We start from the raw sequence: 13,579 nt of genomic DNA on the forward strand, positions 1-13,579 counted from the left end.
TTTATAATTAATAATTTACAAGGTCAAGTAAAAAAAAAATAATAAAGAACTAAGAATATTATGTTGATTCTGTTACACTGTTCTATCTCAAATTTATTTGTTTATTGAATCCTCATAATGTTATAGAAAAACAATATGTAATTGATTTTCCACCAGCCTAAAATTTGTATGTACACAATATTTGTAATTTTGGGGATTGTGAATGATAATTACAATTGTAAATAACGTTTTTTTTTAAAGAGCAACCACTGAGTTTCTTGCCGGCTCTTCTGCCTTCCGAACCGGTGGTAGAGTCACTACACAATTAACAGACAATAACAAAATAAATAGATTTAAATATATTAAAGGCTTTTCTTTTCCTTAAAATCTAACAAGTAAATATAAATTTAGGTGCACTAGTAGTGTAAGAGAAAACCGGAAATTTCTAAAATCGGTACATTAAAAAATCTTCAACAAGTGTGTGTGTTCAGCACTAATTTCTCTAATTACGATTTTTGCACATCCCTAATTTTACTACAATTTATATGCATGTGTTGAATTAGAAAGAGATAGGACTTTCCCCCCACATTTAATTTTTTCCCAAGTGTAAAAGAGAGGTCCGAGAAATTTATGAATGACATTTTTATACACACATACAAATTTTCTAATCAGCACAAAGCTTTGTTCTGAGTCAGAGGTCTGCTTCATTTGTGGTCTGTGCTTATAATATTGATTTAGGCATAGATATATAACTACCAGATGTAGCCCTAAAGTGACTTTGGATTCTAGAGCGTGACAGGCTTATGTCACTCGGCTTTTATTAAAAAGGGACACGAGATTTTTTTTGTCACTTTCAGCATGGTCGATTTTTTTGTTTGGCAAACGTCAAGTGTTTGATTGATGGTTGACAAACACAACACGTATCCAAGCAGTTAGTTAATTTTTAGTAAATTGAGTATTATATGGTACAACATTGCGGTTATGATATTAATTTATAAGTTATTGTGCTATGGTGGGGTGTTGTATTTTAGGCTGCAAAAGCCGCAGTGAAATGAAAATCGAAGGAATTACATTTCATTAGTAAGAGACCATAAACTTCATTGAATGATAATATATAGCCTAGATTTGTTGGAATTCGAAGCTAATTGAATGTGATAAGCGTTTACTAGAGTATCTTCAATGGCAGTATTTCGTATTTCGCTATATTTCAAAACCTAACCTTTCTTTTATTTACTTCAAATGTGACCATGTCCCACCTATTAAACTACCACTAAAATAAAAGAATTAAGTAATTTTTGGTAAGACGCTGTAACTAATTCTCAATAAAGTAAAGATTACACTCTTTACCACGAGTCTAAGATGTATAGCAACATTTTGTTATGATGGCTAGACATGTGTTATTAATATTTAATACTAGAGGGTATGCGCGATTTCCCCCGCATAAGTAGTTCCCGTTCTTGTAGGAATTTTGGGATAACAAATAACCTATGTGTTATTTCAGGTTATTTGTGTGCCAAAATTTGGGGAAATCTGTTTAGTAGTATTTGTTGAAAGATTACAATAAACACACACTTACAAACTTTCACATCTTTAGTATCAAGAAAGATCAGCTGAAAGTTTAAAAGCCTGTGCTCCTACCATAGGTAAGAATTGTAGGCAATGGACTGATATCATGCTATGATTTAAGTTATCACCGAAAACACAATTAAATAAGACAAAGTTCTTTTATTATCTGAAAGAATCTTACTTTTTAATCTATCTGATCCTATTTATCGTAGTAGGTATTCATTTAATTATATTTGCAGATTACCCCAAAAACGTGTAAATAAATATGTATGGCAACATTTTGTTATGTAATTTATGAATGCAAGTGTAGTGTACATAATAATATAATACACACGCTCACTTATAACCTTACATAAGGCTGTCTCACGGGCGGCCACGCTATGGCTACGTCTAGTTGTTCTAAGTCTATGGATTTAGGCCATATTTAGGCCTAGTTCGGACAACTTTAGTATTTTAGTCTCTATGGCCTCGTATGAGTCGGTACAAGTAATGGCTTGATACGTCTTGATCCGTGACCGGGAGGCGTTAATCTTTGACTATTTAGACTATGGACCTGCAAATTCACCAACAATGGTCTGTCGTTTTTTAGGGGTACGTCCTTGGTACGAGGTAAACTCACATCGAAAATATTTAACACCATTTAATATATTCTGCGTTCATACACTACACACAACTTTAAATTTGACTCACAATACAACATGCGTAATTTTTAAACAGCACACACCGCGTATACTATCCACAGAATATATACATAGAATATTCTATTACTTGATCGATTTTTTGCTGTTCCGTCTAAAGAATCGATTCTTTTTAGAAATTGTTTTTATTACGAATTTCATATTATGATATTATGTGTGTATAACCTCTTTTGTTTTTCATGTAATTTCCTTCCGGCTAGTGCCGCTGTGTATTTGCTAAGTGCCTAAATGGTAATGTTGTTACGTCTGCTCTGTTAAACTTCTACAAACCAGTGCTTAACTATTTATCTAAATCCAAAACTCAAATAGATGTAAATGTCAAAGGGAAAAGGCCTAGTTTAGTATTTTATTTAAAAAATTGCCAAAACTTGTTTCGCCCAAAAATTGTTCGTACTCGACTATAAACTCGAAAATACTAAAGTAGTCTCTACGGTCTGTTAGGCTCAAAAGGGATTCGAAACTCAGAGCCTTAAGTTAAAGCTTGCCAGCAGGGGCCAAAACTTCAGTACAAAGGCTTTTAGACATAGGAGATTATGCAAGTGTTGGTTGCGAACATAAATTAGTAGGAACAGAAATAAGACAGGAAGCGTATATTAATTTCAACTAAGTTCTACATAGTCTTAAGGTCTAATAGTGTAATACCAAGATATCCTACTAATATTATAAATGCGAAAGTTTGTATGGATGTTTGGTACTCTTTAACGCCGCCATTACTGCACCGATTTGGCTGCCACGCGGACGTTGTCGCGGGCGTCCGCTAGTGTTAAAATAGTAATGAGTTCGATCCCGGGTATTTTTAATATATTTTCAGTTTTGAGTTTTCTTTTTTCTTGTTTGTTTCTATTGGTTTCTTTAAAAGTAAGTAAGTGTACCTTGATGAAAAAAACAATTCAAAGAAAAATATTGCTGCTGTTTTAGTTCTAAAATATTCCGTTTGCGGAAAGTAGCGCTGCTATGTCCAACGTTTATGTACCTTTACGTCCTCTCCGTGGAGTATATATTCTTTGCTTGCCAGACAAGAGAAATTAATAATCTGTGATCTGTGAGCCATACAAAAAAAAAAACGTATCGGGAAGTGGGGAAGTTTTATTTTGTTGATTTACTCAATAAAAAATAAAAATTAAAAATATGAATTGTATACCGAACAGTGAATATTAGGGACACTAATTTAAGAAAGTCAAAGGTTTTTTGGTAAAGAAGAAGAAAATAAATACAAGCAAGTAAGTAAAATACCAAAATACTAGAGACAAAGACAAGATAATCTATTTTTGTAGCTCTTCCATGAACCAAATTATATTTTCGAAGGATCAAGATAAAAACGATTTTAAGAAATGGAAGATTTAGTGTTCGTCGGTGATTGGATTAAAGACAGACTTCTAGGATCGGGAAGTTTCGGTACAGTCGTTCTGTGGAGGCACAAAAGTAACGAACAGAAACTCGCAATCAAAGTTTGTAAATGGGGCGATGAACTCACCGCCAAACATAGAGAACGATGGACGAAAGAGGTGGAAATGCTGCAGAGCTGCAACCACCCAAACATAGTGGGTACCAAGGAGTTGCCACCGGAGTTCAAGACAGAACTAGCGCGCGCGAATCCGTCCAAGCTACCCATACTGTGCATGGAGTTCTGCAGCGGAGGCGATCTGAGGCAAGTGTTAAACAAGCCAGACTCTTGTGGGGGACTCAAAGAGGTACAAGTGCGAAAGATATTGAAAGATCTGGGCAGTGCAATGAAGTTCCTCCACAGCTACAAAATAACTCATCGTGATCTCAAACCTGAAAATGTAGTATTGTGTGTTGGGCCTGGTGAACAAAATGCAAATAATGTTACATACAAAATTATAGACCTCGGTTATGCCAAGGAAATAGATTCCAACTCAATATGTGCCAGTTTTGTTGGCACATTACAATATCTGGCCCCAGAATTGTTTTACAGCAAAACCTACAGCAATTCTGTTGATTTCTGGTCCTTTGGGTTGATTGCTTTTGAAATAATTTGTGGCACCAGACCATTCCTGCCAAATAAAGCCCCCGTCGAATGGATGCCTGTTGTTAAAAAGAAGAGTCATGATGACATTTGTGTGTATGAAACATTTCACAATGATATCTGTCATTCTAAAGAGATTTTTCCTGAAAATCACATATCTAAGCCATTCAAAGCCCTAATAGAAGAATGGTTAAAAGTGGCATTAGAGTATGATCCCAAATTGAGAGGCAGAGATGCTCCGTCTAAAGTCACTTTTGCTATTCCACCTGAAGGAAAAACAACCACTTCAAGCAATATTATAATTTTCAATCTTCTTGAAAAAATTTTGTCCAAAAAGATTATAAAGGTTTTCTGTGTTACCACTCTATCTCACATTGCTTATGAAATTGACGATTCCACAAATATATTGGCATTGAAATCTTGGATAACTAAAGACACTAACATTGCTACAGATGATCAAGCAATAATATCACAAATGACTTACATTGATATTAGTGATGAAGAGCTTGTTATTAAATACTGGACTGAAACAAGTAATGTAATGCTGTTTGTATATAATAAAAAACAAATTATAGATGATAATTCAGCTCCAGTTGTTCCTAAAGCTGTTCAAAGATGTCTTGAGCTACACAAAGGCTTGTATAACTTCAAGAACAGTCAAACTTTGTACAGAAATGCTTTCTACTTTGTGATATCACAAATGGATATCTATGATGCCCTTATCAATGGTATATTCACTAGAGCTGAGTCTTTGAAACAAGACAGCAAACAGTTGCTTGTGAAACATAACAGTACAGATAAAAACCTAGGCAAGCTTCTTGCTAAAGTGGAAATTGTGACAAAAATGACTGATTTAGGTAAAAATCATATTGAGAGTTTGAAAGAAAACAGTGTTGGAACAAACTTCTTGGGTGGCTTCGGAAAAACTTTCAAAGACGCTGATGATATTGTGGAAAAGACTCAAAAACTACAAACCGCATGGTCCCAGCTAACTGTTAGACTACAATCGGCAGCTAGACGTAGCAATGAAGGTATATCAAATGAACTTAACAGTTTTGTAGCTAAATATAACTATCAAGGCATGTTTACAAATGCGTACAAAATATTTACTTCACACAGAAAAAGTGACTTCTACAATGAGAATAGAGAAAAAGAGAAGCAGTGTCCAGAAATAGTGAAACTTTGTTATGACTGTCTAAAACTCAGAAGTAAAGTTTTGCAGGAGCTGCTGCATCAACCTTTTGTGTTGAAGCTCAAAGACTTAAGTACTGAGTTATCTAAAATCACTGACATTATATCTAAAGCAGCAGACAATTCTGACAGATTAAGTAATGATTTATCTGCATTGATTGATGAATTTAACAACTGTATATGGTCTACTATCAGTGTAGTAGTGAGAGATGCAGACAATGTGGCAGATCTGCCGTACAGTGTGGTTTCCTTTCAAAAACGGGACTTCAAAATTGGAGAATCTGTTACAAATCATTGTACACCAGTTGCAAATGCATTAAAAGATGATTCTATCAAGTCCCTTATAGCTGAAAGCTTGGTGTTACGGCAAAATCATGGTGATCTATGTGATAAACTGGACACTCAAAAGAAACTACTCCAACAATCTATATTTGATTTTAGTTTTCTAAGTGAATAAACCTACACAAATCTCACTCTGTATATTATAACAAATTCTTTTCATACTGTTGACTAAAGAAACAATAATTTAGTGGTTTGTGCAAAACTAAAATATAATCATTACTTAATGATAATAATCAAGTTTATGGACTCTCTATTCTCAGATGTCAGTTAGGCTCATCAATCTCCTATTAAAAAGTGGATGCACAATCAGCAACCAAAAAACCTCCCCACTCAATGAGTGTCAAACAACTTCTTGGCACTCAATTCAAGCATTTGCAAATTCAACCTTAATCTCAATCCTTAAGGTTGGTTTTGCTCTGAATTTGGGATTTTATTAAATATTGGACTATATTTAAAGACCTTTAAGTGAAATTTGCTTTACCAATAATTCTAAAACTGTCAAAGCAAAATTTGCCAGTTTTTGAGTGAAATTTTCTACATGATTATGCATCCTTTTTAACCGACTTCAAAAAGGAGGAGGTTCTCAATTCGGTCGGGTTTTTTTTTATTATTATAAGAGGTCAATGCTATATATCATTAATACACAGAAACATGCTCTGACATCTTACCATCCAAAGCCAAATGTAGTTTCTGGAATAAATTGATTATAAATATTTAACATTCTCAATTGTTAAGTTTGATATTATGTGTTTAAGGTGGAATTTATAAATTTTGAGCGTATTATTTGTTACAATGTTCTTTGTTTAATCGGTAGTGTGAATCTTCTTTTTGCTTGCTTTTATATTATGAGGATCCTGTCAAGAGTACCAGATAACTTCTGTAATAATGCAGCATATCATTGATTTTGTAATTGACCATAAACATAAAGCTATTATTGTCAAAAAATTTAACCCTGTTGTAAAATAATGCTTGAGTAGCTTAATTTTATGAATGCTTACAAATTTTGTCCACATGGAATGATATTTTTAAATATATTATATTTAAAATTATCATTCCATTATGCTTTTTATCAGATCACGAAAAAAACAATGTAATTTGTCCTTGTTTCAAGCCTAGCATAATCAACCATTGAAAATAGGTTGGAAATTAGATTTTAAGTAAAGCTTGGTCAAAGAATCAGATAGAAACAAACATTGATTGACTTTGTGGTCTGTGCTACCGCTTTCTTTTAAAAAATTAAAAATATTTAATACACTGATTTGGTTTTTGAGAATTTTATTTAAAATTAATAATAATTCAAGTAATCTATTTATAATAATTACAAGTGCCTTATATTGTGTAGACAATAATGAAAAGTATTTATAGTTTAGCTAAGTTAAATTTGGGCTAAAAACTAACATGTAGTTAAATGGTGCTTACAAAATGTACTAAAACATAAGAATAATGTATATGTTATCTACAAAATATAGTTTTGGTCTAGTCAGAGTACTAATTTGAAATTTTACACTGTAATGAATCATTTTAGATTTATTTAGAAATTAGAAGGAAAAGTGCAATTTTATTTTACTGTTTATTTAGAACATGTATTTTTTTAGTAGTAAATAAAGTTATTTTATTGTTAAAGTTGAAGTTGTTTAATTTTTATTAAATATTAATTATTTAGATAATCCTACCAGAATTAAAAATATTGACTGAGGGCTACTAAGGGTATTTGTATAAAACATTTATACACAAGCAAAAATAATTATATCCTATTTTTTTCTGCAACATTGCAAGTTTCTCATTATAGTACATCTCTTTAATATCATAAAGTAGATAATTCAAAAGTTTAAATACAAGGATAACAATAATAAATTATTTAGTTCACAATACGGTAATCAGCAAAATTTTCAAGCCATTCTATAAACTTTTCGATAACGGCATTTAGTTTCTTTATGTCGTTAGGTGTTTCTAGGTACTCCTCTGGAGCAAATCTTGGTTCTTTCGTAGCACTAACGTGCAACCAAATAGCAAAAACTGCGTCTTCAATATTTGCGACAGCACGACGACACAATCTCGCAGACATAGCGCAAACAGACACCAAAGACTCCATGTTCCCAACAGAAACAGCGTCTGTTCTCTCTCTACGAGCTGCTAGGAAGTAACTACTTAAAAGGTTTTGAGTGTCTTTATCTATAGAGACCTTTATACCTCCTACTATATCGATATAGGCAGATATGTCGTTTAGAGCTTGTTTTTCTTCCCTGGTAACTTTTGGCGGCTCTTCAGCTGCTTGGAGATTGAATTCTGCCAATTTGTCAGTGTATTCACCAAAATCAGCGCGACAAACCGTACCGAAAACTTTAGCTATATCGTAAAGGACAATCTTTTTAAAATCCATCCCGTGAGCCCACACTGCACAGTTCAATTTCACGTTATTAGTCTCGTGTTGAACTTCACCAGTTTCAACGGCCAAAACGACCGAGTGTATTTGTTTTTGACTGTAAGCCTGCAACGGTAAGGGCATGACGCATACTCCTCCTGATGCACCTATAAGAGCTGATGCAACAGAAGAATTGGTTGCTCCTAACGAAATGTTCGCATTCGCCAAAAGAGACGCTTGCCTCATCAGTTCTGATACGTAACCAGTGTCATGGCCCGCAGCTAAGCAATGTAAAATTGGCGAACCGGTTAAACTATGGGCAATCACGCTTGTTAAACTTAATAATAAATTAATTTTTACATTCATAAAACAATCCAACGGACAGATTTGGACGCCGATTCTGGATGCGAGGCAGTAGATAAACTTCCACGGTTTTCTATCACATTCCTCGAACAGTTCTCTAACATCTGGAGGGATGGGTGAAGTAATCGGAGCCGGGTGAGTAACAGCTTCTTCTAGACCCCAAACAGCAGTCGCTTTTTTTAAAACTACAACGTTTATGACGTAAGTTCCATCCAATTTCAGCTTTTTCATTAGATCGTCGATTATTAAATACTTCTTAGGTAGCAAATCGTTTTTGAATTTAAACGTAGCTACGACTTGTTCACCGCATCGCCTTAAGCCGCTGTTTTCAAAAAGCGTGCTTCTACATAAATAACATTTGGGAGAAGTTTTTGGTATATACTGTAATATGATTTCATTACCTTCGCAATCTTCGGGACACGACCACACAGTGTGGTAGACATAATTAATCGGCTTCGAGATATTTACAAGTAATCCCTTCAAAGAAATTATTCCATTGTAATGCCTTACATTTAAATTAAATAAAACACGCGGGAAACTCTTTAATCTAATATTAACTGCTACTTGTGATGCCTGTACGCGCTCATTCATATCATTGTCTGAACTTTTGAGGCACGCATACAGAATATCATTACAGTATCCTTGCCATTTTAGCGGTTCGTTAATCAATTGTTCCCCGAGTTCGGGGAATAACTCTTGCAAATCCATGACGTCGAGCTCAAGTAAATATCTGAATGGTGGAAACTTACTTACTGTTTTCTCGTTTAACGTGTTTAGAAAAGCTTCGCACTCGTTTTTCATGTCGGTCAATATTTGACGATTGTCTAAAAATATCAATAGTTTCTCATGTAGTTCCATACTAGAGGAATTATAGTTATTGTCCTGCAATTTCTATTTTGTGATTGGGTACAATATTGTAATTCTAGGTTGTAATTTTCCCGCCCTTAGTTAGTTTAATATACCATACCATAGACAATATTTAGATTTTTCAATTAAAGAATGCAGACGTTTAATTTTAAACTTTGTATTCGGAATTTGAAAATGGACAGAGTAACAGGGCCACTAACACTGTATATTTTTTTCAAAGAATATTTGCATCGATCTCTGGGCGAGAGTCTGGCCCTTTACCGACCTGTTGAGGCATAAATAAAAATACGATGAGGATAATCAGATAGAACGCAACCGAGTATTGTAACAGCTTAAAATAGATTTTATGGTGCGCTAAATCCTCATTTAGTCTTGACAAAAACCAATTTAAACAAGCGACAGTAGACAACATTAGGCGCCTACGCTAGCCACAATAACTACTCTGCCTTTGCCTACGCAACGTTTTCAAAGCTGCGCTCTTCCAAGGTCAAGCATTAATTAGCTGCCTCGACGTTGCCTAGAGCGGAAATGCCGAAACCAATATGCAAATGGAATCAAACGATCAGTACCGTGCCTTAGCGCCTTGTTATTCATTCATTGTGACCAAGTATCGTCGCGTACATAAGTGTATACCTAGGGAGCTATAGCTTTATTTTTTAATTTATTTAAATAGTATTTTTTTTTAATTTTTTTACTGATCATCATTATCATCATCATCATCATCATCCTGAGCCGCCTGCAGGGAATCCCTGCGACTCGCTTGATGTTAGTCCACCTAGTGGGAGGTCGACCAACGCTGCGTTTTTTAGTGCGTCACCATTCCAGCATCTTGGGAACCCAACGTCCATCGGCGTTCATGACTTTGTTTCTTCTGCGGATCTCCTCATTCCTAATTCGATCACGCGGAGATACTTCGAGCATGGCTCGTTCCATCGCCCGCTGGTGGACTCAGAGCCTTCTTATGAGGCCCATATTTAGCTTAGATTTGGATAATTACCTTAATTATTTAAAACTAACCTTTATTTTAGACACAGATAAACATCCTCAATCCAGGTTTAGATCCTTATCTAGTAACAAGTATAAAATCTAACTTATTTTCTACAGTATGTGATGAGAAATCATCAGCCACCAATAATTTTTCGCTAGATAACCTTAAAGTTTAATTTAGCGGTGTTTCTCAACGGGTTACTAGTGAAGTTAAATGACCGGTGACCAGGTTGTGGGTCTTGGGTCCACCATGGTCCAAACTCCACAGTTGTCTACCGTATTTAGACACATACTCGTATCTATGGTAGGAACACGTGAGGTGTCAAGCTTTTAGATTTTATAAAATGTAGGTACTTAGATATCTAAGGAGCATAAGCAGACAAACTTAGATTTTTATAAAATGCGGAAGGTATTGCTATCACAGGCTCTCGGTCTATACGTAATGTAATAAGTAAGCAAGGGTTCCCGTAATTTTATTTTCAGTGGAATGCCATATAAGTAGTTGGATTTCTCATGCGCAGTCAATTTGTTGTTGGTAATTTAAATCTTCGATCGTTATCTATGAGCGATAACGTTAAGTAGTTCCTTACTCTTGTTAACGTTGCTCAATAACGTCTTATCTACCAGAATCCTGAATTTCATTATCAGCATACATACAAGTTGTGTACGTAGGTCGCTATCGAATCTCGTGAGATAAATAAGTGATATGATAATCTGATGCGTAAATTCAAATATTAACGAAATTCGTGTCAAACACTGGTCAATCGTGTTAAAATCTATATTTATTAAAACGTATATGAAAAATATCGAAAATTATGTAACAAATATCCTTTGTTAGGTAATAGATCAGCAGGCACATAACGGTTGCCTTTTTTAAATCTCTACAGATACTCTTAATAATGTACCTATCTATCTACCTACATAAATGAATATAGTTTTTGTGACACTTAGTAGAAGTTTGTATTTAATTAAGAATAATTATTATGACATCACGAATTTTGTAGTCATCTCTTTTCGTTTAACCGCGATCTCATCTGATTCCTCGTATAAATGTAAAATGGAAATTTTTACTTATCAGAAAACTATGCATTTATATCAAATCCACACGTTTTCTTTAAACGTAAATATGTGCTAACAAACATGGTTTCTTATGAAAACTGGCAACAAAATTGACGTCACGAATGCAATAGGTGTACCTACTAGCCCCAATGTGACCCCAGATTACCTAGATTGTAAATTTACTTGCGCCTACGCACAATAATTTAAATCCACTGACCTCTATATTATAGTCATTTACGTACTACTCTGACGATGTTATCGTTCTGACTTAGGCCACGTCTAGACACAAAGGCTGCGTCGGGTAAAATAACGTAATCACATCTAAATTGTTTAGACCCCCTTCATTTACTGCACTCCAATATCTATTACTCCTCTAGTAACTTCCATTCGACAAAACTTAGGCTTGAATGTGTATATTATGTTTTAATTGTCTTCGTTAAAACCACCCCTGATGGTTAATCGATTTAGGTTCCAGTTTTATTCTTTCAGTGTTTTACAGCATTTAGTTCTATGTGAAATGCTGGCGCGGCCACTGTTAATGAATTGGTGTGTCTTTCCCTTTAGGAGTCTGAACGTAAAGGAAACTCAAACAATGATGCACGGCGCATGCGATGAAAATAAAGTTTGGATGACTCATAAATAACTCATTTGCGTTACAAAGGACATTATAAATAGATGACAAGTCTCGTAGTTATTTAAACAGACATTTGCTGTGTCTTAACTTTATATAGGTAAGTACTTACGTATATTTTAGGTTTAGTCCTTTGAATAGATATTTGGGTTTTAAATTTTACGAGATAATCATCGTCTCTTTATAGTTAAAGTCCTTCGAATGAAAATTGCAATGGTCGTATATGGAATGGTACCTAAGTATTAAATGCCTTTAACAAGTTCTAAATGATAACTACGTCGTTATCTAAACTACGTTTTTGGGAATTAGGTACTCTTACTTCACTGAATAATTTATTACGTCGTAAGTCGTGTTCTTTATGTTTACGTGTGTCATTGAATCGATATTATTTGAATAAATTATCAAATTGCATTCGAATGAGTTTGAGCTATTTCAATTAATTTCACGATACCGCAATCGGCGCTTCTGTCCGCGAGTATACATGAACGGAGCGGGGCAAGTGGGCGGGGTGAGCGTATTTTTTAAGCGGAATCCGTGCGCGGGCGTCGCGTGGGGCTTCCACGGCCTGCGAGCGATCAGTAACTAAGTATAACCACTCGATGCCGGATCACGACAAGTACCAGCTGCGACCGCGGGCCGCGCGCTCCCGGGAGCCGCGCGCGCGCCGCACGCCACAACCCCTCAGCAAATACAGAAGAAAAACCGCAAACGCACGCGAACGGAGTCGAATGGGGGAGATCAATCGCGCTTTCGAGACGCTAAGACGAGCGGTTCCCGCTTCCGAAATCACAGGAGCGCCTGTCCCGTGCGAAAAATTAACGAAGATCACAACGTTGAGGTTAGCGATGCGATATATCTCCGCGTTGTCCGCTGCCTTGAGGGACTCTAGTCCGGAACGAAGCACGACTTCTCGCCCAGAAAGGTGGTCTTCTCCAATGTGCTCCGATTTATCCGAATTCTCCACAGAACAAGAGACTACTTCGGAATTCGCAGAGGATTCGCTTTCGCCCTTCGATTCCTTCTTCGCTGAATTCGACTACGAATATATTGACAGGACATTCACGTGACAGTGCAGTGATTTGGACTATTTCGGTTTAATGAATTATTATTATTACTTAATTTAGGTATTCCTCAATTTCTCGTTTTGCCATATTATTTATATTGATTAATTTTATTTTTTTTATTTAAGTCTTTCGAGTGAGGTATTGAGATTTTATTTATTTGTGTTGGTGTATTATAATTATTGCTTAATTAATAAATCGTTTTTGTTATGTTAGGTAGATGATTTTATTTTTTTAATTAAAAAAGTGAGAAATCTAATAGGATTTTCTGTGATGACTGAACAAATAATTCGAAACTGCATTAAAATCACTCCAAATATGAAACAAGAATTATTCCGCAAAATTATGCGGAATAACGCGGTATTAATAATGCGGTTGATTTTTCTGCCTAGTTATTAATTAGTAAGCTTTAATTACTCAATCTCTTGATGAGTCTATCGTTTAATTGATCTTGAATTGTGCCAAAGTTAATAGTTACTTATTTTA

General features: G+C 35.1%; 3 protein-coding genes across 3 annotated transcripts; 2 read left to right on the forward strand and 1 right to left on the reverse strand.

Moving 5' to 3' along the window:
- Positions 1-2,764: 2,764 nt before the first annotated feature.
- On the forward strand, positions 2,765-7,386 carry LOC112055005 (inhibitor of nuclear factor kappa-B kinase subunit alpha). Its single transcript, XM_024094970.2, has one exon. The coding sequence runs from the start codon at positions 3,575-3,577 to the stop codon at positions 5,876-5,878; it is 2,304 nt and encodes a 767-aa protein (XP_023950738.2). The 5' UTR covers positions 2,765-3,574; the 3' UTR covers positions 5,879-7,386.
- A 53-nt stretch (positions 7,387-7,439) lies between these two features.
- On the reverse strand, positions 7,440-9,416 carry LOC112054999 (uncharacterized). Its single transcript, XM_024094965.2, has one exon. It carries the CDS (start codon positions 9,344-9,346, stop codon positions 7,622-7,624), a length of 1,725 nt encoding a protein of 574 aa, XP_023950733.2. The 5' UTR covers positions 9,347-9,416; the 3' UTR covers positions 7,440-7,621.
- A 3,160-nt stretch (positions 9,417-12,576) lies between these two features.
- On the forward strand, positions 12,577-13,308 carry LOC112055007 (helix-loop-helix protein delilah-like). Its single transcript, XM_024094972.2, has one exon. It carries the CDS (start codon positions 12,632-12,634, stop codon positions 13,097-13,099), a length of 468 nt encoding a protein of 155 aa, XP_023950740.1. The 5' UTR covers positions 12,577-12,631; the 3' UTR covers positions 13,100-13,308.
- Positions 13,309-13,579: the final 271 nt, after the last annotated feature.

Source organism: Bicyclus anynana, chromosome 16 (genome assembly GCF_947172395.1).
Source record: "Bicyclus anynana chromosome 16, ilBicAnyn1.1, whole genome shotgun sequence".
NCBI lineage: Eukaryota > Metazoa > Arthropoda > Insecta > Lepidoptera > Nymphalidae > Bicyclus > Bicyclus anynana.